This window comes from Athene noctua, chromosome 18 (genome assembly GCF_965140245.1).
Source record: "Athene noctua chromosome 18, bAthNoc1.hap1.1, whole genome shotgun sequence".
NCBI classification, from domain to species: Eukaryota; Metazoa; Chordata; class Aves; order Strigiformes; family Strigidae; genus Athene; species Athene noctua.
In genome coordinates, this window is record NC_134054.1 from 8,238,605 (window position 1) to 8,263,669 (window position 25,065).

The 25,065-nt window shown below is 39.9% G+C and overlaps 2 protein-coding genes across 7 annotated transcripts in view; one reads left to right on the forward strand and one right to left on the reverse strand.

The window, feature by feature from the left end:
• Positions 1–14,778, reverse strand: part of MBTD1 (mbt domain containing 1) — a 40,412-nt gene extending 25,634 nt beyond the window's left edge. For 3 of the 6 annotated variants that reach the window (XR_012634766.1, XM_074922008.1, XM_074922009.1), the window contains exons 1-4: positions 6,657–6,858; positions 5,379–5,518; positions 4,441–4,555; positions 4,262–4,344 (exon numbers count right to left, since the gene is read on the reverse strand). Coding sequence is in view for 5 of the 6 variants with exons in the window: in XM_074922008.1 (XP_074778109.1) it covers positions 4,262–4,344; positions 4,441–4,555; positions 5,379–5,518; positions 6,657–6,810 (492 nt within the window). In the remaining variant the exon portion in view is untranslated. Of the gene's footprint in view, positions 1–4,261; positions 4,348–4,440; positions 4,556–5,378; positions 5,519–6,656; positions 6,859–12,332; positions 12,522–14,594 lie in introns of those variants that run through there. The other 3 variants (XM_074922012.1, XM_074922010.1, XM_074922011.1) reach the window with 3 other exon arrangements.
• Positions 14,779–15,296: 518 nt separating this feature from the next.
• Positions 15,297–24,497, forward strand: UTP18 (UTP18 small subunit processome component). The gene is made up of 14 exons (XM_074921822.1): positions 15,297–15,619; positions 15,793–15,920; positions 16,020–16,115; positions 16,731–16,810; positions 17,044–17,129; positions 17,755–17,880; positions 18,737–18,911; positions 19,240–19,340; positions 20,157–20,247; positions 20,563–20,686; positions 21,526–21,700; positions 22,339–22,481; positions 23,643–23,701; positions 24,362–24,497. Exons 1-13 carry the CDS (start codon positions 15,365–15,367, stop codon positions 23,665–23,667), a joined length of 1,605 nt encoding a protein of 534 aa, XP_074777923.1. The 5' UTR covers positions 15,297–15,364; the 3' UTR covers positions 23,668–23,701; positions 24,362–24,497.
• The last annotated feature ends 568 nt before the right edge of the window (positions 24,498–25,065 follow it).

Sequence of the window (25,065 nt, forward strand, 5' to 3'; positions counted from 1 at the left end):
CTTCACTAACAGAAACATTTGAGGATATAAGCATGCAAAACTTAAAACTAGTTTTAACGATTAAAAGAAAAGTTATGGCAAGTGTGTCAGTTTCTTATTCTTGAAGCCTGGTCTCTTCATGTTCTGCTATGTCCCGTCTACACCAGTCTAGACTGCAGAGCTCTTTTCTGCCATCTGGCAGACAAAGAGAAAAAACCAACTTGAAAGATGAGTTTATTTTCACAGACAAAATACGCAGATACAGCGTCTTAATCGAGTCCTATTACGTATTCGCTATCATCTCTAAATTGACATGTGTAGCGTTTTGAGTTGAATTGGGGAAATAAACTTTTCAAACTGCATATTTTAGTAAATCTTGTTGCCTTGTATAGAGATACAGATGAGACCAAACAATCAAAAATAGCGCTGCTGAATAATTTCATAATCCAGCTGCACTTAATTGAAATATATTTTACTGCCTGCTCATCTACTCAGTTGATTCAGAGAGCAAAGTATATTGAAACACTTCTCTGATAATGGAAATGTCACATTTTTATTTCTAGCACGTGGATTGGTATAGAGGGAAATAGCAGAAAGTTAAATTTGTCCTTGTCTGTGAAAATATTGGTTCTGCTAGTTCTCCTACACCAATCCATATGGCTTTAGAAGGAAGCTATCCTGTGTAGCCTCACTATTGAAATGCCAGATAACATCACTGTCCTGAAGTGACAGTCCACAGTATACCTGGTACACTGCGCCATCTTTTCCTTTTTCACTCATTATGAATATTCTTAAGGGAGGAAGATTGGATAAACTAGGGCTGTAACAGCCATCCTCCTTTGAAAAACTCAAAGCACTATGTAAGTGTTAAGTCTTATTTATCTGCTGGCTGGAAGGGTAACTCTGAAGTCTGGATTGGCATAGTGCGAACTAGCAGAACCATAATTTACAGGTAAGAACAAATTTACCTTTCAGACTCATGACGAAGAGATCCACTTCACATCACTCCCAAACAAGGAAGGTCTGGTTCATCGCTTTTTGCTCCAGGAGGTGACTTGGGAGGGGTTTATCTGTGAGCAGCAGCTGTCTTCTCTGCAAGGTAAGTTGCAATCAGGAAGGTCCTGTTTGACAGGAGCGCCTAAAGGCTAAGTATCCCCACATGCCTACCGACCAAAGATCTCAGAGTTAAACGAGCTCATGGCCCTTGTGGCTTCTAGAGCTCTTGGCTCTCACGGCTTCTGGAGCTCTCATGGCTTCTAAAGGTTTTGGATGACACCGATGTCATCATGATTTCAGACTTGAAACTTGAATCAGGATTTTAATGGCAAAGTGATGCTACCGATTCCTGAAGCATAAGGACAGTACGCTGAAACCTTGGGTGTGAACAGTACCACCACCAAAGGTAATGCCAGAGAAGGCAATGTGAAAACGGTCTAAAATACGACGTTCAAAGCAAAGCACTGCCACCTAGTGTAAAATCCTGAGAATGCTCCCTTAAAGCTAACTATTTTAATAACAAAAGGAACCAAGAGGATGAAAATATTTCAGCTCAGAATAAAATTCAACTGGAAGAAAGACTGAAAAACTCTTAACTTCAGGAAGTGCACATCTAACTAGCAACAGAGCAGAAAAGAACAATTATTATTAAATGTGCATTAAGTTGTACATTACACAGTACTGACAAATGACTCAGCACTGTAGTTGCTTTCATTTCTAGGAATGGTTTGAGCTAATAAAAGAAAATACAGCAAAAAGTAAAAACTGTTTAGAATAAAATGAAATTGGAATGCAATAGCAATGAGCACATCATATGTTACTAAGCTATAACAATATTAAAGCCACTAAATTAAAGAGTTTCCCTCCTTGCATCAGCTACTGCTGTGTGTCTGATTAATGCAATTTTACAGACAAAAGGCTGCAAGGTGCACAAACTGTAATTCTGGCTTCATCACAGGCTTTCTATATGACATAAACCAAAGCAGCTTCTCTACTTCAGTTTACTGAACTATAAAGTGGTCACAGTTGTACTATTACTAGTGAATTTCATTAGTGTTACTCAACACTGAGGTCTGGAATAAAGGTAACAGGCAAGTACAAAAGCCACATTAAGGGCATCAAAAGACTCTGAAATTAATTCTTCTCATACAGAGAAACAGATAAAGAGAAATTCCAAGATTTAGTTCTAAAATGTAACTGGTTTAAATGGAAGATGAAGTAACCCCCCAAGGGAAAAAAAAAAAAAAAGATCTGGGAAAATTACAGACCTGAAATACTGAAGTATGCCACGTTATTAAAAACATAATCAGTAAACTAAATCCCACATCTTGTAATTCATTAAATTTTCTTTAATGTTTATCCCAATGTACTCTATCAAATACCCATACAGATACACCCAGTATAACCAGACACGTATTTTATCTAATAACAATTTCAAGGATACATGTGTCATGATTTTACTGTCAATTCAAAACCTTTGTTTTGAACACAATAAGCTTTATAGATTCAATCTCAGACATACATGTGCATGGAATCTGTAATATGGATGGTAAACAAATACAAGCTTTTATGAATCAAAGCAGTCCAGTACAAAGAAAACACAGCAATAATCTTTCCAGACAAAGAGTATTGTTTCCTTTAGTTACCTGAATGGGAGAGAGAGAAGGATCTAACAAGAAAGTACTAATGCATTTACAGATTCTGACTGGTTTAAATAATATCTTTTTCAAAGGAATAATTACAGTAAAACTAAATGAAAATCACTCCCTTGTAACACTAACAAATGTCCAAAGAAGCAGAATTCTCCAAAGGAGATTGCAAGAGTTGAATTTTTCTTCTATATAAAAGGATAATAGGGACAGAAAGAAAACAACATTCAGGCCTAGCAGAACTGTTGGCATGTAGCTTGTGAAAATATTCAAGGTTAACATGAACATTAATACTGTATCTGTTTACAATATTCACATTATTATATGCACCATTCAACTTAATGAGGCAATAAAAAAGGAAGATAGAACTCCTTTAATATGGAATGTTATAGCATAATTTACAAGTGACCTAACTATTGTAGCTGCTTTCTAATTAAGGATGCCATACATCATGAAGCGTTTTTTGTTCTAACAGCACAGCCCACATTATCAAACAATACCTTTTGGCTGTGTACTTATAAAATTATTTATTGTAGCATGTAAATAACTGTGAAAGCAAAGTGCAAACATGCTTACTTAAGCACGTGGAATGTGATAGAAATTCACGAAGCTGTACTAATGCAAGGTTCTGTTCTGGGCAGTGCTTAAGGCCTCTAAGCATAAAGGGTGCTATTCAGAAAGTGCCAACTGCCAAGAGCCCTCCACTCCTACTGATTTATGAGTCGACAGGGCTCAGCATGAATTCCAGAACTGGACAGAAAATACATGTCTCACCCCTTACAGACAACTTCCATGAAACAAAATGTTTATTTTGATTGCAGTTTTAATCCAATAATTTTGAGCAAAATAAAAATTTCTAAGAATACGGAACACTTCAACTTCCCAAATAAAAAAAGTATGCAGAGCAAACACTTTGTCAAAGCTTTTACTTGAGACAGAAAGTAGTGACAATATTTTAAACAAGATCTAACAACTGGAATTTAACACGTTAAAGACAGATGCTGAAAAATATTTTTCTCATCCCCCAATTACATTCTGTAATGACTGAGGACTTTTTGTATCTCTAATACAAAGAAAACCAACCTCTTTAACTAGATATTTCTAAAAAGCCTTAATTTGCCTCTATTTCTACGCTACCAGCCAGCACAACTGACAGGAAGAATCTGACTAAAAAAAACAAGAAAAAAAAAATCCCAAATCCAAATACGTAACCAGAAGATCAGTTCAACATAACAGAGCAAACCTGACTCAATCTAAAAGGCCTTTTGTAACTTTTTCTAATACTGCATGACCTGGTTGGTTTGGCAGTGCATTCAATGATTTTGCAGCTTGAATGTGAGAAAAATAACTTCAGGGGTGTTCAAGAGTCCTCCTTTTACTTTTTCTTTGTTTATGAGAGCATGTATGATGAGAGTAACTGATAGTGTTCAGAATGGTTTTAAAGGACAGTTAAAAACAAACATACCCATCTAAAAAGTAGTCACACCAACACAGTTGACAGTATAAGCTTCATAGTCCAAGGCCATAAAACATATTTGGATACGAATGTTTCACAAAAATTAATTCAAGAATTAACGTGGACTCGCTCACTCTCACGCACACACACGAAAGAATAGCATGTATTGAAAAATACTTACGTGTTTAAAACAGGTAACAGGAGCTGCTGTAAAGCTATTGCTATTGATGTAGTTACCCCAGCTGAAACCTTCCACGGGGACAGCTGCTAAGAGAAAGTTATTTTATTTAGGAAGTTGCTAATGAGCCACAAATTGTGTATTACCAAAAACTTGTTTCAGCTCTGTTTATATGCCATTACCTGCTTTAGTCTTTGCCTGGTTCTGTAAAGTTGCTTGGTACTGAGCATATGCTGCTAGTTTAGCCACTAGGGGTTGTTTTTGAAGAACTTTAGCCTTCTTTGTTGGAGGTTTACCCTAAAACAAAAAAACCTAAGTAAATAAAGTCTTTCTAAACTCCCACCAGGAAATTTCCATAGGTCTGTACCATATTTCTGGTACATTTAACTAAAATTAGAACACTGAATGCAAGTTGACTAAGTACCACAAAACGACATGTAATATTAAATAAATTTAAAAACCAGTATCCAAAAGATGACTTTTGTACTACTATTCCAACTTGAACAGCATTATAGATTCATTGTTGTTTACCTGAAAAAAATACATCTTTTAAAAGCAGGTCAAAAGGAAGAACTTTTAATCTAATTTATACCAATGCATTTTTTTTTACATTTGTTGCAATGAATTTGAGATAGGATCTAATACTATTTCTTGACATTTCTATCACTTTTCTTGAATGCTTCAAATATACCTTCATGATTTTTTGATTAATTTAAGCGAACAGACCAAAACCCATTTTGCAAATCTATACAGTTAAACCCTCAAAAACAAACCACAACAATTCTAAGTAAACCTTTATGCTCTCTAAAGCCAGAAAATATCTTAAGTATGAGATGCATAGAATTTCAAATTGCTACATTACGCAGACTGAAGATTTTTCCTGATCTTTTTCTTGCAGAAGGGCCACTGCAGTACAATTGAAATAAGAAGTCAGTATTCTCTGTAGTTTGCTCTGCTGAGCAAAGTAATTTGTTCATTACTGATACAGTTTTGAGTTTTGGCTTACAAAATCACTTATGTGAAAATTTTAATGTGTTGAGAAACTTGACATCTTAAAACATCATGCAAGTTTTACAAACACAAACTATAATAAGTATAAAAAGAAAATGGGTGTCTGTACCGCTACCTGAAGTCTGGCCAGAATGCTGGCCTTCTTGGAGTTCGATGAATAGCTTCTAGAGCACGACACACTGCAGAAGCGTTTTGTTTTAGAGTAAAAAGCGTCACGGACACCAACCATTCCACACATCTCGCATGTAGCTAACCAGAGGAGACAAAAAGCCAAATGTGAAGAGTGTAATAAAGACCTCAGTAAAAATTCAGAACAAAGACAACATAAGGAAGGCCCTGTAGGTGGCACCAACAAACAGTTTCTTTACGGTTTTACCCTGAAGAGAATTGCACAGAAAAATAACATAAAATAAGAACACCACCACAAATGTCAGTGAAACACTATGAACCTCAAGTTCATTAGTTAAAGGGTGCCTCCCTTCTGCTCTCTATTAATTTTACCACTGGTAGAAGAGAATGACCCAGCTAAATCAGCTAAAGCCAGTTTCTGTGTTTTCATGGTTCTCAAGGAAACGTCTGCTTTGAATCTGGGCCTGCCAATCTTGATTTCCTCTAAATATTTAATGCTTCCGACCTCAAATAAAACCAGATCTCTTTGCTGAATCATAAATTAGTATACCCAAAGTAACCCAGACCAATTTTCTCTTGTAGTTGGAATCATACACTTCAGAGGCTGGCAGCATCACCCACTGAGTTGTTCCGTATGTCTGTGACCAATTTATGCCAATGAGACAATACCAAGGTTCTACCCAGAGAGAGCTCTACTAACCACTAATGATTCTGTCGAAAGTATTTTCTCTCCAATAAAAGTAATCTCACTTTTCTGAACTCTTCTTTCAGTATATTCTAGCTTACAGCTAGTGGGTAGTGAACAGGTATACCCTAACAGGCTATACAGTAGCAGTAATGAAGTTTTCCTAGCATAGGAAGAAATATATTTTAATATATTGTACATATAACATAAAGGGACAGAAAAATATATGCCCAAGCATAGAGAGGACAGGCTGACATTCTCAAAGCTCAAAGAATAAAAACAAAGTACAGGAGAACATATATATGCATGTGCATAAATACCCAACCCACATGTGATGGGAGGGAGGATGTTCCCATACTATTTATTTCCTGACAGCAGGATTCAAAATCTATCTTATTTCAGTTCAGCAAAAATCAAACAATTCCCCCCTCGCAAACCAAACCAAGCCCAATGCTTCAGCTCTTTTGGTTCCTTTTCAGTTGGAACCAATGTTTGAGATTGGTCTCTCACAACTCACAGCACAGGCTAAAACCCATAAATACCAAATTCTTTGTAGTCATGCACCATACTTACCCATGCCAGATTTGCCATCTGGATAAGTATAGACCTGTCCATTGTTCTTTATAATTGGGAGACTGGATGGCAAAGGAGCAACCTCCTCTTCACTCTCATCTGAACTGGAGCTGCTGCTGGTGTCCTCACTACAACTATCATAACCGTCAAACATCCCGAATGAATCACGTCTTTTCCTTTCTGCTCGTGAAGTATGTTCTGTCTAAAAAATAAAAAAAGCAAACAAACAACAAAAACCCCAGAGAATAGCAGAGCATTCTGAATGCAAATATTTTAAAGTCAAGCTAAAAAAGTTTCAAAGGTCAGAGTCAGCCTTCAGAAGTAGATGTACTAACAAACTGCTCTATCAGCACAGAGCTATGAGCCATACATTGCCCATGAAATTAGTATTGGTAATAGTCAAAACTAGCCAGTTTTTGGTATTGTGATATACAGGAAGAAAGGTCTAGCTCACGATCCACTGAGAATACACAGTAGCAGTCCATACATTTCTTTTCCTTGGTATCTTCAGAGTTCATTAAACCTGATGTGCTGAATAATGACAGCCACACAGATCTCATATGCAAATGAGCACATTCCAGATGGCTGCAGCCAATTCCACTAAAATTCATTCATTTGAGAAAGCTGGGCAGAGAAAAGACAGTTCAACCAAGAGGGCACTATTGCACAGGAACATAAATGAGAGTATCTCTGCTCTCACTGGCTTGGGGGGGCGGGTATCGATAAATCACTCAGCTTCCCTATGATTCAGTTGCTCACGTGTGAAACAGGAATACCTCTCTTCACACAGGGTTGTTCTGAGGATTAATACATTAACAATTATGAAGAGCTCAGTTACTATGGCAATAGGGTCTGCATAAATGCTAAAAGATAGAAAGGTGACTAATTTGCCACTGTCATATACAAAAACTTGTTACATAATAGAGTTTTCCTATAACCATAAAATGTGAGGTCAGATAAAACCATACAATTTTGAAGAATGCATAGCAGTTAAGCAATTTCCAGCAAAGACATTAAAGCAGTATAATAGATTAACAGATGTATTTTTTCTGATGCACATGCAATATACACATTTTAATACGCTGACAATTTTCACTTTATTAATATCTTGCACAGCTCTACTGAAACAAGACTACTGCTACGTGAGCTGCCCTCATTAAGCTAAAAAAAACTTTGAAAAATTTCAAAGTATTTTCACTGTCCTTAACTGTATCTACTAAGCTTGAACGGAAATAACAGATAAAGGGAGGACAAAGAAAAATTCTACAATGGAAGCACAAGTCAGAAGGATGAAGTGCAGCCAAGAATACAGAAAAAATACTATCAAAGACTTTGCCTCTACTTTCTCTACCAAGAGCTAATTTTATTTAAAAGTCATTGTAGACAGAAAAATAATTATATGTGATGGGACTTTTCCTTCTTAAATTACATTTGTATTCACAGCTTTAAGATTTCATCACAGTAATTCCCCAAATCCCTTTCCTAGAGAGTATATGCCTGAACATCTTTATTGTTGGATCTCATCCGAGTCTTTTTGTGCCATGCTATCCCTTTATTATAATAGTCTCTATTCTGCTTTGCAGTCTGACTAAATCCTATTATGGAAGGATTTCCTCATAGTTAAAAGGGAAAACTGTTTTCCACACTGACCCAGTCCTAGCACCCAATTTAAAAAAAAAAACAAAACAAAAACAAAAACCCAAAAACCAGCAAGCACAAAAGGTTATGCAATAAGGTAAAGCAAATCTAACACATTTAAAGCAGCTCTGAAAAAAAAAATGTCAGTGTAACATTAATTACGCACACTTTCCTCAGCCAACAAATCAAAATTATATTAAAGCCAATCAAATGGTAGGGTAGGGCATAACTTGACAACTCCTTGAAGCCACTGACATCTGCCTGAAGTAGCTAGGGTAAGTCACAACCATTAGAGGAAACACTGAGCGATGGTAGAACAAAACTTAGTCCTGATCTGCACTGGTAACAAGTCTTACCTGTATACTATTACTGATGCTATTAGCCAACCAGATGCAAGATCAGTTATTTGTTTGTGTCTGCACATGTGTGTAGATTAAGGCAGAAGTTGAGCACAATGTTGCCATGGATACAGTGTTCTGTGAACAGTGCCAGTAATTTACAGATCAGAACGTGAAGACATCCTCCTCAAAATTCCATGAACTCAGTGTCTCAATATTAAACTTTCCTTGACCACAGTTCCTTGCTAAGAAATAAAAAGCAACACGGTATTAACCATTCACAACAGTAGTACCAGAACACCACGATGCCTTCTAGTATTATGGATAGCTATCAGTGGTGTTTCAGAGCCCACAGGCAGAGTGACTTCCTCACTCATCCTCCTTAAGTCAGCTGATGTGACTTCACTAAGATCAGAGCCTCATCCCACATAAAGGAGGACTTCAACCCTTCAGTGGAGGCTGCAGGACATGGCAGTCTCAGGACATCCCTTTTCCACTCCAGACCAGAGAACTCGACCCAACAACAGCTCTCCTTTGCCCAGTACGTTGCTGGCAGAGGCCTGAAATGCTGTAGCACCTCAGAAGGAAGAGAAGTGCAGCCCATTCCCAGCCCCTCCAACATCCAATGCTACAGTAGAGAAACTCTACAGCCAGCACTGCTCCCACTGCAAGGGAAGGGGAAAGAAAAAACGGGAAGTTGAAGGCAAGATGAAGGACCAGCGGCACAGACGGGAAGACAAGCTGCTCTAGGCAAGTTGAAGCATGGCACAGGATTACAATTGCAGATACCACAATAGCACAGTTGGCTTTTTTTTTTATTTTTTGCATCACATATTTAGAACCTCAGTATTACTGCCAAACACTCTTTGCCAAAATATCCACATTTGAGAAAGAAAACATTTTCACTTTCTGCATGGGAAGTTGGGCCCTCTACTAAGAAAACCATTCTTCAGCATTATACAAGTTCCTAAGTAGCAGTCATCAAGTTTGTTGAGTTTAACTACACTGTCAAAACAAGTCTCATATACCATCTTTCCATTGACTTTATATTTGGCCCAATTGTCCCAGTTCAAGTTATGAGCAATTCAAAAGAGCAGCTTTGCTTATTGTTCTAAAATAATACCATATTTTTTAAGAAACATTTTTAAATGAGCTTTTGCCAGAAGATGACCATGTTTGGCAGATAATTTATGTAAGACATTCTTAACGTTAATTTATAGTTATTATCTAGATTGTAACTCTGGGGAAACTACTTAAAATATGTTTTGTAAGACTTTGAAAAGGTACTTTGTGCGCAGAAATAGATGGAAGTTAGGGAAAATGATACGCAAATACCCATGCTGGAATTTTGCTAGAGCAGATAAAAACATTTCTATTTTGATAATAAACACCACTAAAGCACTTTTTAATGCATGTTGAAACACAGCATTTGTAGAAACAAATGAACGGCATGTGGAATCTCTGATCACCCTTTCTGCAGAACTTGGATGGAGTTTGCAAAAGAATAGGACCTCTAACATGTGGAACAGAAAAAAGCTGCAGTACAACTCTGAACTCAAAGGTCAAAACCAGCATCCTTACAAAAAGGACAATATATGCCTCAAACAGAACCATAACCGAGATAAAGCAGCTGCTTTGGTAACAGCAGCAGCCTGCAATCCTGCTGAGTTCTTCCAAGTGATGAGCAGCAGTGTGCCTTACCAGCTGAGCAGCGGTATCTCATCTGTCTGACAAAGAAGCACCTCACCAACCATGACAGCTACAGAACCTCTAGGAATGGAAGCCTCAGAAAGAACTGCTTATTACCCCACAAGGTGTTCCCACTGAATTTTGAGACACTGCCCAGAAGAAAGCAGTTCTTCACTCAAAAAAGCTACTAGAGACTAACAGTAATATTAACAATCTAACAGTTACAAACATAGCAGGATCAATCCATGTTTCACAATACAGGCATACAAGAAAAAAAGGAAAAGAAGTTTCCTACTCTTACAAGCTGTATTTAGCACTAGAAGTCATGCTGAGGGTGTTGTCTTTTCCTCAAAATTGAACCACATGAGTGTTCTTCACCTTCTAACAAACGAGGGAATAGCATCCTGCCTATCTGCAAAACATGCTTTGAGCAGGATTCTGGTTTACTATAAAACCTACAACCTTGTCGCTGGTTAATTCCAAAAGAGCAGTATCTTAAGTAACTCCACCACTAACAGAGGGTCTACTACTACATTAAGCAGAAGCAATGCACAAACAAAAGAACAAGACAAACTTTTAGCCATACTTGCTGAGGCTTATTTTCCTAACGAGATTACCGGTTCCCCAGCAGGGAAGATTTTTAGAGAGAGCAATACAAACTCTAGGGTAAGCGGGGGCTGGCAAATAAGCCTGCACGACTATTTGCTTGGGGGTTTTCTTGCATACTTTTCTTTATTGAAGGGATGGGTGGAGAAAGGAACTCCTAAGAACTGCTTTCTTATTCTGCCCAACTTGCCATTTTCCTGTTCTTCCTCTCCTCCCTGTGAATACTTGGCAACAATGTATTTTTAAGAAATACTCTTAATTAACTATTACACAAGGAAAACAGTAGGATAAAAGAATATATTTAAGGAAACAGGTTTCCCTAAAAGCAAGAAGGCAACTTTAAACTGCTATAAAAAATAACTAGTTTCTCACTCTCTTTAACATAGTCTTATATATATACACATACACAGTTGAATTTGGTCAGCACGTTATAGCGTACATTGAGTGCAGTAACTTTCAGCATAAAAAAACCGGTCACAAAGGGTCAACAATGCATGGCCAAAACACAAAATAAAACCATTTAATGTTAATCAGACATCAAATACTTACTCAGGAAATTGCTTTAGTGTTTTGATGAAGACTGTACTCAAGTATTGGCAAAATTTATGAGAAAGCGTTTTGAAGGTGAAAAATTGCTACAAAAAATACCCCTTTAGTAAGCAACCAAACTTCTTGTCCCCAAGTGCATCCTGTCCAAAGGAGGATGATCCAAAACAGTCAGAGAAAGGTCTCAAACCACCCAAAATGGTTGTTATTACTGAATCAATTTGGTGCTTGAATTCAGAAAGACAGCAATTTAGAGCTTTGGGTACCAGAGCTGTAGCTTAACAAAGGCCTACCAGCACCTATTCAGATAGGCATCACTTTCTATATTCAGATCTGACCCCCAGAAACATGACAGAAGTATGGACAGATGGTATTTGAGGCCAAGGTCAACAATGAGGTCACCACAACCTTCAAGCCAAGGGTCTGTGATAAGACACATTCACTTTAATCACATATCCTTAACAGATCGGGCATTTCCCAGAGCATATTTCCAAGTTGGTATTAAATTTGATGCACAGCTTTTGTTTTCAAAAGTTCATTAATGTTTCATGCTACAAGCTTAGTTTCAGCTCTGGATGTTAGCATTAAGGAAACAAGATGATAGAACTATTACAACTCTTCCGAATGTAAGCTGGCCAAAATAATTTACTGTAGTAACACTAACTTGCCCCCCGTGGAACTGAAGTCTAATTGTGCCTCACAGCATGACAAAAAAAGAAAATTCAAACATGGTACCAATTTAAAGAAAACATACTTTCAGCTTTCATTAAAAACAAACAAACAAAAACCCCCAAAGCTAAATATCTTGGGATTCCTGGAAATCAGAACCAAACTTACTTTTTTTATATAAGCAACTCACCTCTATCTGGAAATGTGCCTTCCACTCTTATTATAAGTAAAATCTCTGCTGGAAAATTACAGAAATGTTTTTTCCTGTCTCTTCATTTGCTATGTATGACAGCATTTTGTCTGAAGCCAGTTTCTGCTGTTTGCCAATGGTTTTGTCCATAGCCTCTTCCCCAGGGGGTTTCACACAAGAGGGAAGACTCTTTCATAAAAAAATATATCAAATTAGCAGGCAATTTTGGAGGGGGGGGTGTGATGATTAATACGTGAAATATCTGAGTTTTTGAAAATCTATTACAAACTCCATTATGTTTCTACAAAGCCCTTACAGGAGCGTCTGGAAGAGGCAAATACTTCACTTTAAACAGCGTGTTACCATTTAAAAACCAAAAAACCAAGAACCCAAAAAACCAATTTAAATGTAAAAAACCCCAAAAATACCACCAACCCAAAACCAAAGTCTGCAACACCTGAATTCATTCCATGTGCTCAGAGCCAGATTCAGCAAAATATCACACATGCCCAGAGTGTACTGACTTACCTGAGAAATGAAGGTATGCAGTAGTAGTTTGCAGAAGATATCAAAAGCCTTGCAAAATTAAATCAAATTTTAGAAGAGAAATAAAAGCCAATGAGAGGGAACTTTTGTACACATTGTCATTACTGTCACAGTCATCTAGCTCTTTAGGGAACAACGGTGAAAAGAACCCTTACTTTCAGTCTACAACCCTTTTGCACGTTCACAACCCTACATGCTCTCAAGAACAACTGTTCTTGTGGCATAAGTAACTTCCACATAAGGGAGTATACACCTTTGCCATGTTTCCCTATAGCTTACATGACACACTTCCTTAAAAATCCCTAGGCAGAAGCAAAGAGTAAAGACTAACCTACCAAGTTTGACTCCTTTTTTAAAAGGAATATATTGGCTAAATTTCCATTTAATCTTCCAGATTAGACTCTCTCATAGCCCTTCTATTTCATTTCTTAAATGTCGAAATCGGATTGTTATAAACAAATACAACATACAGATAATGCAGGTTCTCAAACCAGCAAAATAGTTTTGGTTTAAAATACAGAAGACTGCCCTGTCGCTTTCAGTTTTAACCGGTGTTACATGTGAAAATTCACAAGGGCTGCCACCCACATTTTAAATCGTTATTTTAAAATTAAATACTTTTTCACACGCAGTGGTTTCTACCATAATCAGCATATTCTTTGTAGTAGGATTTTATTTTTTTTTTCTTAAAGCCACACTGGAGAGAAATTGCTACACTTTAAAACATTTCCAGCAACGACCTGAAAGTGAAACTGGTTTTACGGGTTTACTGCTTCTCACGTTAAGAACAAAGTCACAATATAAACAGTCATAAAAATTACGTGGAGGGGGGAACTAGATGCAAAGAATCGAAAACTTCTAAAGTGCTAATCCTGAAGAGTGCTCTACAGCAGTTAAAATGAGCATGACTGGAAAACTAAACCTTAAAGGCTTTAACTACAAGAGGAAGTTGCTAAAAACCCAGCACTTCAGTGGATCACTGAGAGAAGCGTACCCGAGTACGCCTGTATCGCTGAGTACGAGACAATCTGAAACTTTTCACTACCGATCCTGTGTGCCGGCAGGAAGAACAAGGGGAACAAAGTAAAAAAAAATAATAAAAAAATAGCCGAACCCCAACCCCAGCCCATCCCGCGAGGCCGGGGCAGAGCGCAGCGTTCCGCCAGCAGCCGGGATCACAACAAAGGGGGAGCCGCCGCTGTCCGCTCCACGTGCCCGCGGCTCCCCGCGGGTGACAGCCTTCGCCGCGCTGCCAGCACCCCCCGGCCCCCCCAGCCCCGGGGGGCCGCTCCGCCCCGGGCTGCCCCCGCTCCGCGAGACGGCTCGGCTCCGCCAGGCTGCCCGCAATAAACTTTTCGCGACAGCGCTTCGCGGAGAACCGGCCCGAAACCAGCCCCCGCTCCGCACCCCGCGGGGGGCCGGCACGGCGGAGCCTCCCCTCCTCCAGCCGCGGGCTGCCCCCTCCAACCCCCGCGCAGAGCCGCCCCCCATCGCCGCCCCCCCAAAAGCCCGAGGGCGCTGGGGCTGCTCCCCTCCCACACAGGTGCGGCCGCCGGCCTCCCTCCCCGGGCACCAGCACCGAGGGGGGCCGCTCAGCCCCCAGGCCGCCCCCCGCGGGCCCCCCGCCGCCCCCCTCAGGCGCCGGGGGTCCCGTTCGCCCCCTCAGCGGAGCAGCCCCCGCCGCGGCTGCCGCCTCCCCCGGGCTGTGGGACTCACCAGGTCCTTTGTGTTTTCCATCAGGCCCTCATGGGCAGGAGACGCCCGCTGCCTCTGCCCCCTCCCCTCGGCTCAGCCCCCTCCGCCTGCCGCCTCCCCCTGCGAGGGGCCGGGCCCGGCGGGGCAGGAGGCGGCCTGGAAAGTTCAGCCTCTCACTCCGCCAGAGAAAGAAACCCAACTCCCTGCGCCGGAATATCAACAACATTAGCATAACGCCTCCGCGCATGCGCGGCGCCCGGCCCACCGCGCGCCCTCATTGGGCTCCCAGCTGTTTGGGGCTTCCTCGCTCGCCGTACCCCCTCCGGGAGGAACCACCCGCACGCGGGGGGGGGCGGCGCTCGGACGAAGGCTGGCGGGGAGAAGCGGCCCCGCCGCGGCCCCTTTGGCCTGGCGGTGGATGGCGGCAGGCGCGCAGCGGCCGCGGGGCCGCCGGCGAAGGGCGCTTGTGGCCGGCCGGGGCGCGGGAGCCCCTCTGGGCGCGCAGTGGAGCGGCCCGGCCGTGGGCCGCGTCACGTGGGGCGGGGGGGGAAGGAGGGGGGAAGGAAGGCAAAGAAAGGAGGTCACGTGACCGCAGCTTGAGGCCAGGGAAAGTGCCCGCGTCACGTGGGCTGGGGAGGGGCAGCGGGGCGAGCCTATCAGACCCGGGGGGCGGGGCGAGGGCGTCGCTATAAGTGGGGGTCACGTGGCGGCAGAGCCGCGTTCCGGTTCCGGCGGCAGGCGGCCCCGTGGGAGCGGCGCGGCCTGCGGCGGGCGCCCGGAGACAGGAGAAGATGAAGAAACCGAGGAAAATAGCGAAGCGGCTCCAGCTGCGCGCAGAGGCGGCGGCGGCGGCAGCCGCGGCAGCGGTAGCGGAGCGGGCGGCGGCGGAGCGGGCGGCGGCGGAGGAGGCGTCGCGTCGCGCCCGGCACCTGAAGGCGCTTTCCCGCACGTCGGGCGCCGAGCGGGAGCTGGAGGAGCTGGTGTTCGGCGACAGCCTCCCCGCGGAAGAGGACGAGCTCCTGCAGTGCTTGGCCGGCTCCGAGCGGGTAGGGCTCGGGGCTCGGCGGGCGGCTGCTGCCCCGCGGCCTGTCCCGAGGCGCGGGGAGCAGCGGCTGGTGCTTGCTTCGGCTCCTTGGCCCTGCCGGTTTCCCGCCGCTGTCTGTCACCTCCCGGTACCGAGTCGTGGCTGGGCTAAAATGGCATCTTTGGTTGTTTTCAGCTTAAGGCTACAGAGAGGAAAAGTCTTCAGAAAGATTCCAGTGATTCAGAAGTAGAAAATACAGCAAAAAGTAAATTTTTGCCCAAGAAGCCAGCCTGGGTGGACGAAGATGATGAAGCTGAGGAAAAGTAAGTTCAAGTTTGCAAGTAGGAGTTACGTGTCACGCTTAAGCCTGGCTGCTAGTGGCTTCGTTGGAATCTTAATGTTCTCTGGTTTTTTTCCTCTAGTGTTGATATGACCCATAGGTATAGGAAAGATTTCATGAAAAGTGATGCTGAGAAGACTCTTACTAAGAAAAAATTTAAAAGAAGACTTGAAGAACAGTGAGTTTTATTAATGTTTTTGTGGCTAACTTTATTACGATGAGATACATTTATGTGATACTCAGAGTCACTTTGCCATTTACCCATTGTATTAACGTCGCCTGCTTAAAGCTAGTGCTTCTAACACTATTTGTAGTACTTTAAAATCTAAAATAATACTAGGCATAATAAACAAAATGTCCATTGGCATTGTTTAGACTAGTTAGTTTAATGCATGTTTTAGTAGAGATGCACAAATTAATTTGTATTCTAGGGAGTTATACCATAAATCTTTTGTAGTGGTACGTTGCTTTGTAAATAGAATGGTGGAAGATGCTAACTTCATATAGTATATAAGACTGAGCTGAGATGTGTTTGGGTTGTGTTGGGATTAGCATGTACTGTTCTAAAGAACAGTGCTTTAATGTTTTGGCATCAATTTTGCTTTAGTTTCACATTTATGAAGTCAGCAAAACAAAACTGAGTGAATGTTTAAAGAACTTGAATCGTGTTCTAAGTGCAAGTAATCTTGCAAAATTGTGGCTGTATGCCTTGTTATACTTGATGCATAGAAGGAAATTACTTTGTCAAAAAAGGTTTTTTTGTGCCTTTTCATTTTCACCCTTCTCTTGTTAGGTTTCAGCGAGCTATGGGAGGAGTTCCTGCCTGGGCTGACTTAGAAAACAGGAAGAAATCCAAAAGGACATCAAGTGACAGTAAATAAATCCATTACTAATTTAATAAGCCTTTCTGTGTTTCCCTATTCAGCTTCCTACAAAATAATTATTTTTGATGTTTTCTCTTGTTTCAGTACTGTGATAGTATGCTGGATAAGTCAGCTTTATTCCTGCTTTGATTTAATTTAATCTGTTTCTGTAAGGAATTTATAGGTTTTGATGTGGGATTGTTTGTGGAATTAGCCTTTTTTAATGTGCTTTGTCTCAATTAGGTGACAGTGATGAAGATGATGATCTGCTGTGCAGGACTGGCAATTTCATATCATACTCAGAGTCCCTGCCAAAAGGTATTTTGAAGGTAAAGGCAAGCCTATCTTTCCACCTCAGTTTGACCCATAGTCACACTGTGACTATGTTGTTTGGGCAGTAAAACTAGTGATTATATGAATTTCTTCTTTATTTCTGTAACTGGAAACTAAAGAGTAAACATTTGGACAAATTGGATAGGTCACATCATAAAAGCATGAAACGATAAATTGAGATGTGTTGCTTGACATAAGAATTAGTTTGTATACGCTAAAGCAGCATCTTGTAGTGGGATTTTTATTTCTGCACAGGAAGGATGGAATTTTCCCACAACTTAGAGACTACTGAAATGGTCTTTGAGAAAAGACAGCCTTAAATGAGTGTTCTTTACTCTGTTTGTTCTGCAGCTATTTAATATGAGTCAGAATGCAACTAGTTTTACATAGACTGTTCATTTCAAAGTCAGTAGAAAGGTTAGCTAGTTTATCTACCCTGCTGCATTGAAGCAACTTACTGAAGTTACTGTGTGTGTTTTGCTTACATCATGCAGCCTAAAAGTTCATCATAGGGTTTGAGATCTTGCTCTTGTACAGTAAAGAGCAATTAAACTGACTGTTCATCAGCCTGAGCAAAAATGTTTAAGTTGTATTTTTTTAACTGCTCGATTTTTGTTCTAGTTGAGGACCTGCTTGCCTGCTAATCAGGAACGTTTGGCTGACGGACGGCTGGTAACTGTGCAGTTTCATCCTTCTGCTCAAGTCGTTATGACTGCTGGGCAAGATCGATCTGTGTCACTCTTTCAGGTGAAGAATTTTAATCTATATTATGTAAAGGGCTGCTAATACGGTATTTTTTTTAATAAGTATACCTGACACAGCCTGGAATGATAGACCTTCTCTTTTTCTGTGATGGTGTGCTTACAGCAGTTGCAATGTCTGTGGTTACAACTGAATTTGACTGAAGGCATCTTGTTGGAAGAAATTTCCATCTGTGACTTCATACCAACCACTTGCAGAGTGTAGGCAAACTTAGTTGTATCAGAGTTTTTAGTTGAAAATTTGTTTTTAAAAATGTTTGGGTTTAAGGTTTGCAGTGATGAAGACTAATGAGATACTTTTTTTTTCTTGATTTGTTTATAAAGCCTATAGTTTGGGGAGCAGTCTCATTTAAAACTAATACTGCTGTGAAATCATTTTGGGGGTGGAGAGACTCTACTGCAGCAGGAAGCTACTCATCCTGGGACACGCCTGCCTTGCTCCTCTGAAAACTAAAGATCATAACTAGCAATTTTCAACATGTCTCAGTATTGGTGAAATGGTCAAAGACACAAGTTGAATTAGACGCTCCCACAGGGCTGCAGGAAAGAGCAATGGGAAGCAAATGTTTTTATTTAGAAAATCACAATTGAAGTGGTTATTTGAACAAAGGATGGGAAAGGAAGGTGTGTGAGGTATATCCAGGAAGGCTGAGAGTGCCTGATATATAGGGTGAGGAGCCAAGAACCAGGTTATTTGTAGATTGAGAAGAAGGGGAGGGATTGATGCTTTAAAGTGATGCACCTCTTATTGTGTAAGTCCCTTGTACTGGCTAGTTGATATGAATTTCCTGTGTAAAACTATTTGACGTGTTCCTTAATATGATCTGGGTTTTTTTTTGAAGGTTGATGGTATAAGGAATCCAAGAATACAGAGCATCTATTTGGAGGGTTTTCCAATTCATAAGGCTTGTTTCAGTGTTGATGGAGAACAAGTTATAGCCACTGGTACTCACCATAAAATGTTCTTTGTATATGACATGATGAGTGGAAATATTATTCCTATACAGAGAGTAAGAGGTACGTTTTATAGTGCTGTAAGTGTCTGGGCATAGTTGAAGCTGGACCAAATAGAGATGGCATATGAATTTGCTTTAACAGAAAGTGCAGTGAATTGTTCGAGATTGTATTTTCAACTTGTCTTCGGGGATCTTTACTTGAATGCTTTAGCTTGTCTGGGATACTAAAAGTTAATTTTCAAATAAAGTTGAGTTGTAGCTTTACTGTTATAGCGTATTACAGAAATTAAAAGTTGAAGTGGAGTCAAGTCTTATTTGTATTCATCATACGTCTGAATGTTGAAGAAAAATAATTTCTGCCAATTTGAAATTCTGAATCTCTTTTAAAGGTGTGGAGGAAAGATTTATCAGAAAATTTGAAGTCTCTCCAGATGGATCCCTTATGCTTCTAACTGGAACTTCAGGTTACCTTCACTTGTTGTCAATGAAGGTAGTTTCTCTTTGTGGTTCATGTAGCCTCAGGTTCTTGATAATCTTTTTGCTTTTGAATCTGCTTGTTTATATTTTATCTGAAAAGCAATCAAGCTTTCAGGTGAAACGAAGGTTTGACACATAATCTGACATTCAAAAATGAGCGGCTGAATCAACTAACTGTAGCTTTAGAAAATTATTTTGGGGTGTCTGAGAATTTTTTCTGACTATGCAGTTCTCTTTGGGACTGGTAGAGCCAAGGGCAGAATTTCATGGGGTTTTTAAGCTGTTGCTGGAAAAAGTCATATGTCAGTGTTGTATTTCAGCTGATTGCATGAACATCGTGCTGGCAAAAGGGACGGCCTCAGCGTGGTAACAGGCATCTGAGGGTGGAAGAAATATAGGACTGCTTTTTTGGGAATTGTGCTAGTGCGTGCTGATGTACTGTGTTCATGAATCATGCCATCTACTGTGATTCATAATGCATACAGAATTTTTTCAGTTAAATTTTAAAATGCCATATGATGGCAGCTGGATTTGTTTTAAACTTAGTAGAAAAAATACTTTTTAAAAAGCAAGTTCAGTTATATAATGCAGGCCCTTCACTGAGGGAGCAAATGAGTGTTTATTGTGCTAGCTGTAGTTGTGCAATAATAGAATTGATCACACACTCATGAAAGCACAAGCCAATGCTTATCTGTAGGCACTGAAAATGTTGATGCTGTTCTTTTAATGTCAGTGTAGATAACTTAAGGTTTTTGTGGGACAGGAGTGTGGAAACACCTCTCCTGCAGGTTTTGGTTAGAATCAGTCACCATTGTTCTTCATCCTGCAGACAAAGGAACTGATCGGCACTATGAAGATAAATGGGAGATGCACTGCATGTGCTTTCACTTCAGACAGCAGCAAAATATATAGCTATTCAAGTAAGTGTTCTCTCTAACAGCACTAATCATAATTCCATTTACATTATGTAAGTTTTTAAAGTCATTTATTGTTTTTCAAAGATAAAAGATTTTTTGCCAGTATCAGTCCTAAAAATACAACTAAGTGGTCCATCATTAAAGAAGTGAGTTAACTATTTTATTATGCATTTAGTTGTTTTTTAAAAAATACCCTATATTTGATAGTTGTAAATGAGATAATAGTTGTCATCTAATGAAAAATGTTTTAACAAAACAGACAAACAATATGTTTTGTATATATGGTTTCTATAATCTTCTACTTTATTCTGCAACCAGAGGAAGGTGAAGTTTTCATTTGGGATGTGAGAAGCAGAAAATGTCTACACAAATTTGAAGATGAAGGTTCTTTGGAAGGAGTGTGCATCGCCATTTCAAAAAATGACCAGTATGTGGCATGTGGGTAAGTGACTTGGACTTGACAGCTCCTTCCTGTCTCATTTTGAAGCTCTTCAGTAAACTTACTGGTGGCTGGTGAGAGTGTAGGAACATGGAGCAAGTTTGGATTTGATAAGGTTAGAGGAGAATAGATGACTGTGTGCTTGATTATAATTTAATTTGTTCTATGTATATATAAAATACCTTAATTCTCCAAAGACCAGTGTCATTCCTAAAGTACTACTATTGCTATTTATGACTTTAGCAGTTAAATTTGAAATCATACCAACTGAAGTCACAAATTCTGCAGTGCAAATGTTGATTCAGGGTCTTCCCTCTTTTCTGGTTCTCTTTTGTATACTCCGAATTTGGCTCCTGCAAGATAGCATGTTGGCACTTGAAAAGATGCCTGAACTCAAAGCCACAAGCTCCAAGTGTACTTCCCGAGATGCAACTTCAGCTGGCATATCAAGTCTTCTAAATGAGACTAGCAAATACTTATTAGCTCCCTGTAGAAGAGGATTTTTAAGAGGTCTTACATAAAAATATCGGAAGTCTTGAAACTGTTTCAGAATCTCTTAATACCAAGCTCTCACTACTTTGAATTCATTGTATTTAAGAGATGGGCTTATCAAGTTTTCTCCTCAGTTAAGTGTGACTCTTCATATATAAATAAAAAAACAAACAAAAAACCCCTCCACTAGATATCCCAAAGAAAAATTAAGCTCCAAACAAGATATTGTTACAAACTCCTGTAAATAATTGGAAATTTCATTTTTAGTTAAATGGTGGCTAGAGATAACAAGGTAATATGTACTGTAAATGTTATTTCTTGCTATAGTCTTTGTAAATTTCTCTTTTTAGTTCAGCTTCTGGAGTTGTAAATTTATATACTACTGATGTCTGTCTCAAAGAAAGCCATCCTAAACCAGTTAAAGCAATAATGAACCTAGTCACATCTGCTACGTGTGTGACCTTCAATCCCACCACAGAAATTTTGGCAGTGGCTTCCCGTCAAACTGATGAGGCTGTCAAACTGGTATGTTCAGCTTCTTTAGTGCAAGTGTTCTTGTACCTTGATCAAAAATGTTCCTGGTGACATAATAAAACGGATAATGAACAGATATTTAGACTGCCAAATTTGCTAGACTGAGCAGATCAGGGCACGTACAAGATATTGTACATTTATAAGGAATTGATTGTTTGTCTTCAGGGAAATTGGTCTGAAAATATCATCTTATGGCCCAGTTTACCTTTTGTTTTTCTTTTTAAAGTGCCCTTATTTTAGTACTGTAAATATATCTCAGCAACAAATGTGAATTTCCAGCAGCTGTTAACTGTAACAGTCTTACTATGTGGTGTTTTTCCTAGCTCATTCAAAAATTTGCCAGCCGTGTCGGAATTCTGGCCAACAGTGGAACTATTGAATTAATCTGAGGGTTTGAAAGCCTGTTTTTACTGCTTAGATGTAATTACTTACAAATAAATGAGTTGCAGTAACTGGCTTTATAGTATGTTCCCTGCACCTTTTGTCCAGTAGAATTCTGTATATACAGTGGGTTACAATAGGAGTATAACTGAACATTTGAACTTAACATTGGCCTTCAATTTTAAATTGTATTTAAGTTTTAGTAGTTTTTTCCTAGTTGTTATAACTAATTATGTATTTCTGAATAGGTACACATCCCTTCATATACTGTATTCTCAAACTTCCCAGTGTTCAGAAGAAAACAGATTTATCTTGCTGAATCTATGGACTTTTCTCCCAGAAGTGGTTTTTTCTCTGTAGCAAATAACAAGGGCAAAGCTCTGTTATTTAGGTATGTACTAATTTAGGTTTATTAATCTCAGATAACAAGTTTATATTCTGTAAGATGGGGCAGATGACTGATAAATGATAAGGTTTGTCTTTGTGATCTTTATTTCACCTGGTGAGTTAATTGGGTGTGGAGCTGGCTTTCCTTTCTGGAGAATGAGCCTTGTTTATTGTCTGATTATGAAGTATACATTGCTGCAGACATCCCTGCAACTGTCATTGTCCTTTTCTGAAATAACTAGGATGTAAAAAGCTCAATACTGGATGTTCTCTCCATTAAAAAAATAGTTCAGAAAGTGAAAAGAAGGTCTGTGCCTCAGTGTTAACACTTATGCCTGGCATGGCTTTGTTCAAGTTGTAAAGGTGGGGGAATAGCATCTTTGGAGGGAGGGTGGCAGTACTGACACGGGTTGCTCGGAGAGGCTGTGGAGGCTCCATCCTTGGAGATACTGAAAAGCCATCTGGGTCCAGAGCAGCTGTCTCGGGGTGGCCCCGCTCTGAGCAGTGAGGCTTGGACAGATGATCTCGAGGTTCCTTCTGACCTCCAGCGTCCAGTGATCTGTGTCAGAGCTCAGGCTCGGTGAGGTTTGAAGGCTTGCTGCATGTTGTTGGGTAGTGCATGTGGCAAGATGGTGGTTTATTGCGAGGCCATTGCTAGCTTAGAATTAGATTCTAAAATCCTGGTTTTAATGTGGAACTCGAACTCAGCGGTTGATGTCTGACTGGTGTAAGCTTAACTTTAGTCCTTTTGTGAGAATGGAGGGGGGTTGGTTTTTTCTGCTGGTGTGATTGGAGTAAGGAGCAGTAATAATTCGGAGCAGAAATATTTTTTTAAGCTTTGTGATACTTGAAAACATTTGTATTTTTCAGGTGAGATTTTAATGATTTATGAAGTCTGACAGGGAGAATTTACAAAATTATTCCCAAGCATATCTATAAAAATGCGACTAAATCTTGTGATTTGTCCTTTATTTGAACTCCAACTGCATATTATGATGGCTCTTGAAGTCAGTCTAGCATGGATGATTGCTCTCTCTTGCTACACCTGTATTTCAGATGAGCAAAGAATAGTCGAGTGACACTGCTGAATAGTCGCTGCTGCTTTGTGTTGTTCACTCAAGTTGCTGTAAAGTTTTAAATCTGTCTCAACTTTTTTTTTCTTCAGGCTGAAACATTATTCAGATTTTTAAAAGAAAATACAAGAAAAAATGGACCAGAACTGAGGTAAAAGTGGCAGTAGAACTGTTGACCACATTGTTTTGAGGAATCTCATTTTCATTTTGCTACCTCTGCCTCTTTATAGATGGCAACAAGAAGTTCTTAATACTGTAATCTGAAACTTCTGTCTGGATCACTTGTGTAGTAGGCTCCACATGACGGCCAAGGGTCAGGCTTCTTTTGTTAATCCCAGTTTTACTAATGATACTCTTACAGGGAGCTGGTAGTTCAGCTAAACTTCTGCTTAGTCCTGTTGACAGCAGTTTTAAAATTCTGAATATATTTAAATCAAACTCATAGGCAGTGTTGTTAAAAACAGCTGTAGGCTGGCAGATACTTGGCTTGATCCTGTTATGAAGTCATGTAAGTGAGCCCACATGAGTCTGCATAATTTCAAATTTAGATTACATAAATTACTGAAATTTGAAGCATAGCTCATATGCAGATATGATTTTATTGTATGCTTTAACCTATTCTTGGGAAACTGGGAAGACCTGTGGCCTTGACAGTAATACAGTAGTTCTCCTTGACCCAAAAATGTTTGAAGCTAAACTTGTTCAGACTGGAAGCAGGTATGTCTTTTGTGTGTTAAACTTGCGTAAAATTTTGTGATGGCTAAATGTTAAGAAGTTATTAACAGAATTCTCTGTACTGATCTTTCCACAGGTGGTGTAACCTGCAGATACAAGTACATGGACGAAATTAAACAAGCTTTTTTATTTTATATGGAAGTTCAAAAATATTAATGTTAACATCTGTGGTTTTAAATGTTGTTCTTTAATAAATGTACCTGATAAGTTTCCAGGCAAGTCGTTTCAACTTTTTCCAATGTTTTGTGTAACCAAATGTCTAAGTATGTTTTAATGGTTGACATTCAAGCTGATGTCTTCAAGAAATACTTAAATGTCTCTAGATTATGAGCATATAAAGTATTCCAGTGCTGAAACAGGAGACACTGGTTTTTGTGTAAACTGTAACTTCTGCTCCATGCATTTATCTTGAGCTTTTCCATCAGCCAGGTTGATCTGAGGCTGGGTTGGAAACAGCATTTTGCTGACTGGAGGAGCAAATACAAACCTGGTAACCTGTAGATGCAGGCGTTGTAGTTCAGCCCAGCCTGATGGGCCAGCTATAGCTTAAAGGTTGCTTAAACCACAGAGTGAGAAACACCACCCTCAGCTGTGCTCACTGCCTATGTGCCACAAAAGCAACTGGATGTAAGGTGGTTTTAATTCTTAAAGTCCCCATTCTTTCTGTCAGAGCAAAGCATCTCAAGTATCACTTCATACTTGGTTTTTGAATCAATTGTGAAATTCTGATACCATTAGGGTCACCTAGCAAGGGCTGCTTTACAGCTGTTGTTGCTGGTT

Coding starts and splice junctions, on each gene's coding strand:
- UTP18 (XM_074921822.1), top strand. CDS start 15,365: ATGAAGAAACCGAGGAAAATAGCGAAGCGGCTCCAGCTGCGCGCAGAG. Junction 15,921..16,019: donor GATGATGAAGCTGAGGAAAA/GTAAGTTCAAGT, acceptor TTTTTCCTCTAG/TGTTGATATGACCCATAGGT. Junction 16,811..17,043: donor CAAAAGGACATCAAGTGACA/GTAAATAAATCC, acceptor TGTCTCAATTAG/GTGACAGTGATGAAGATGAT.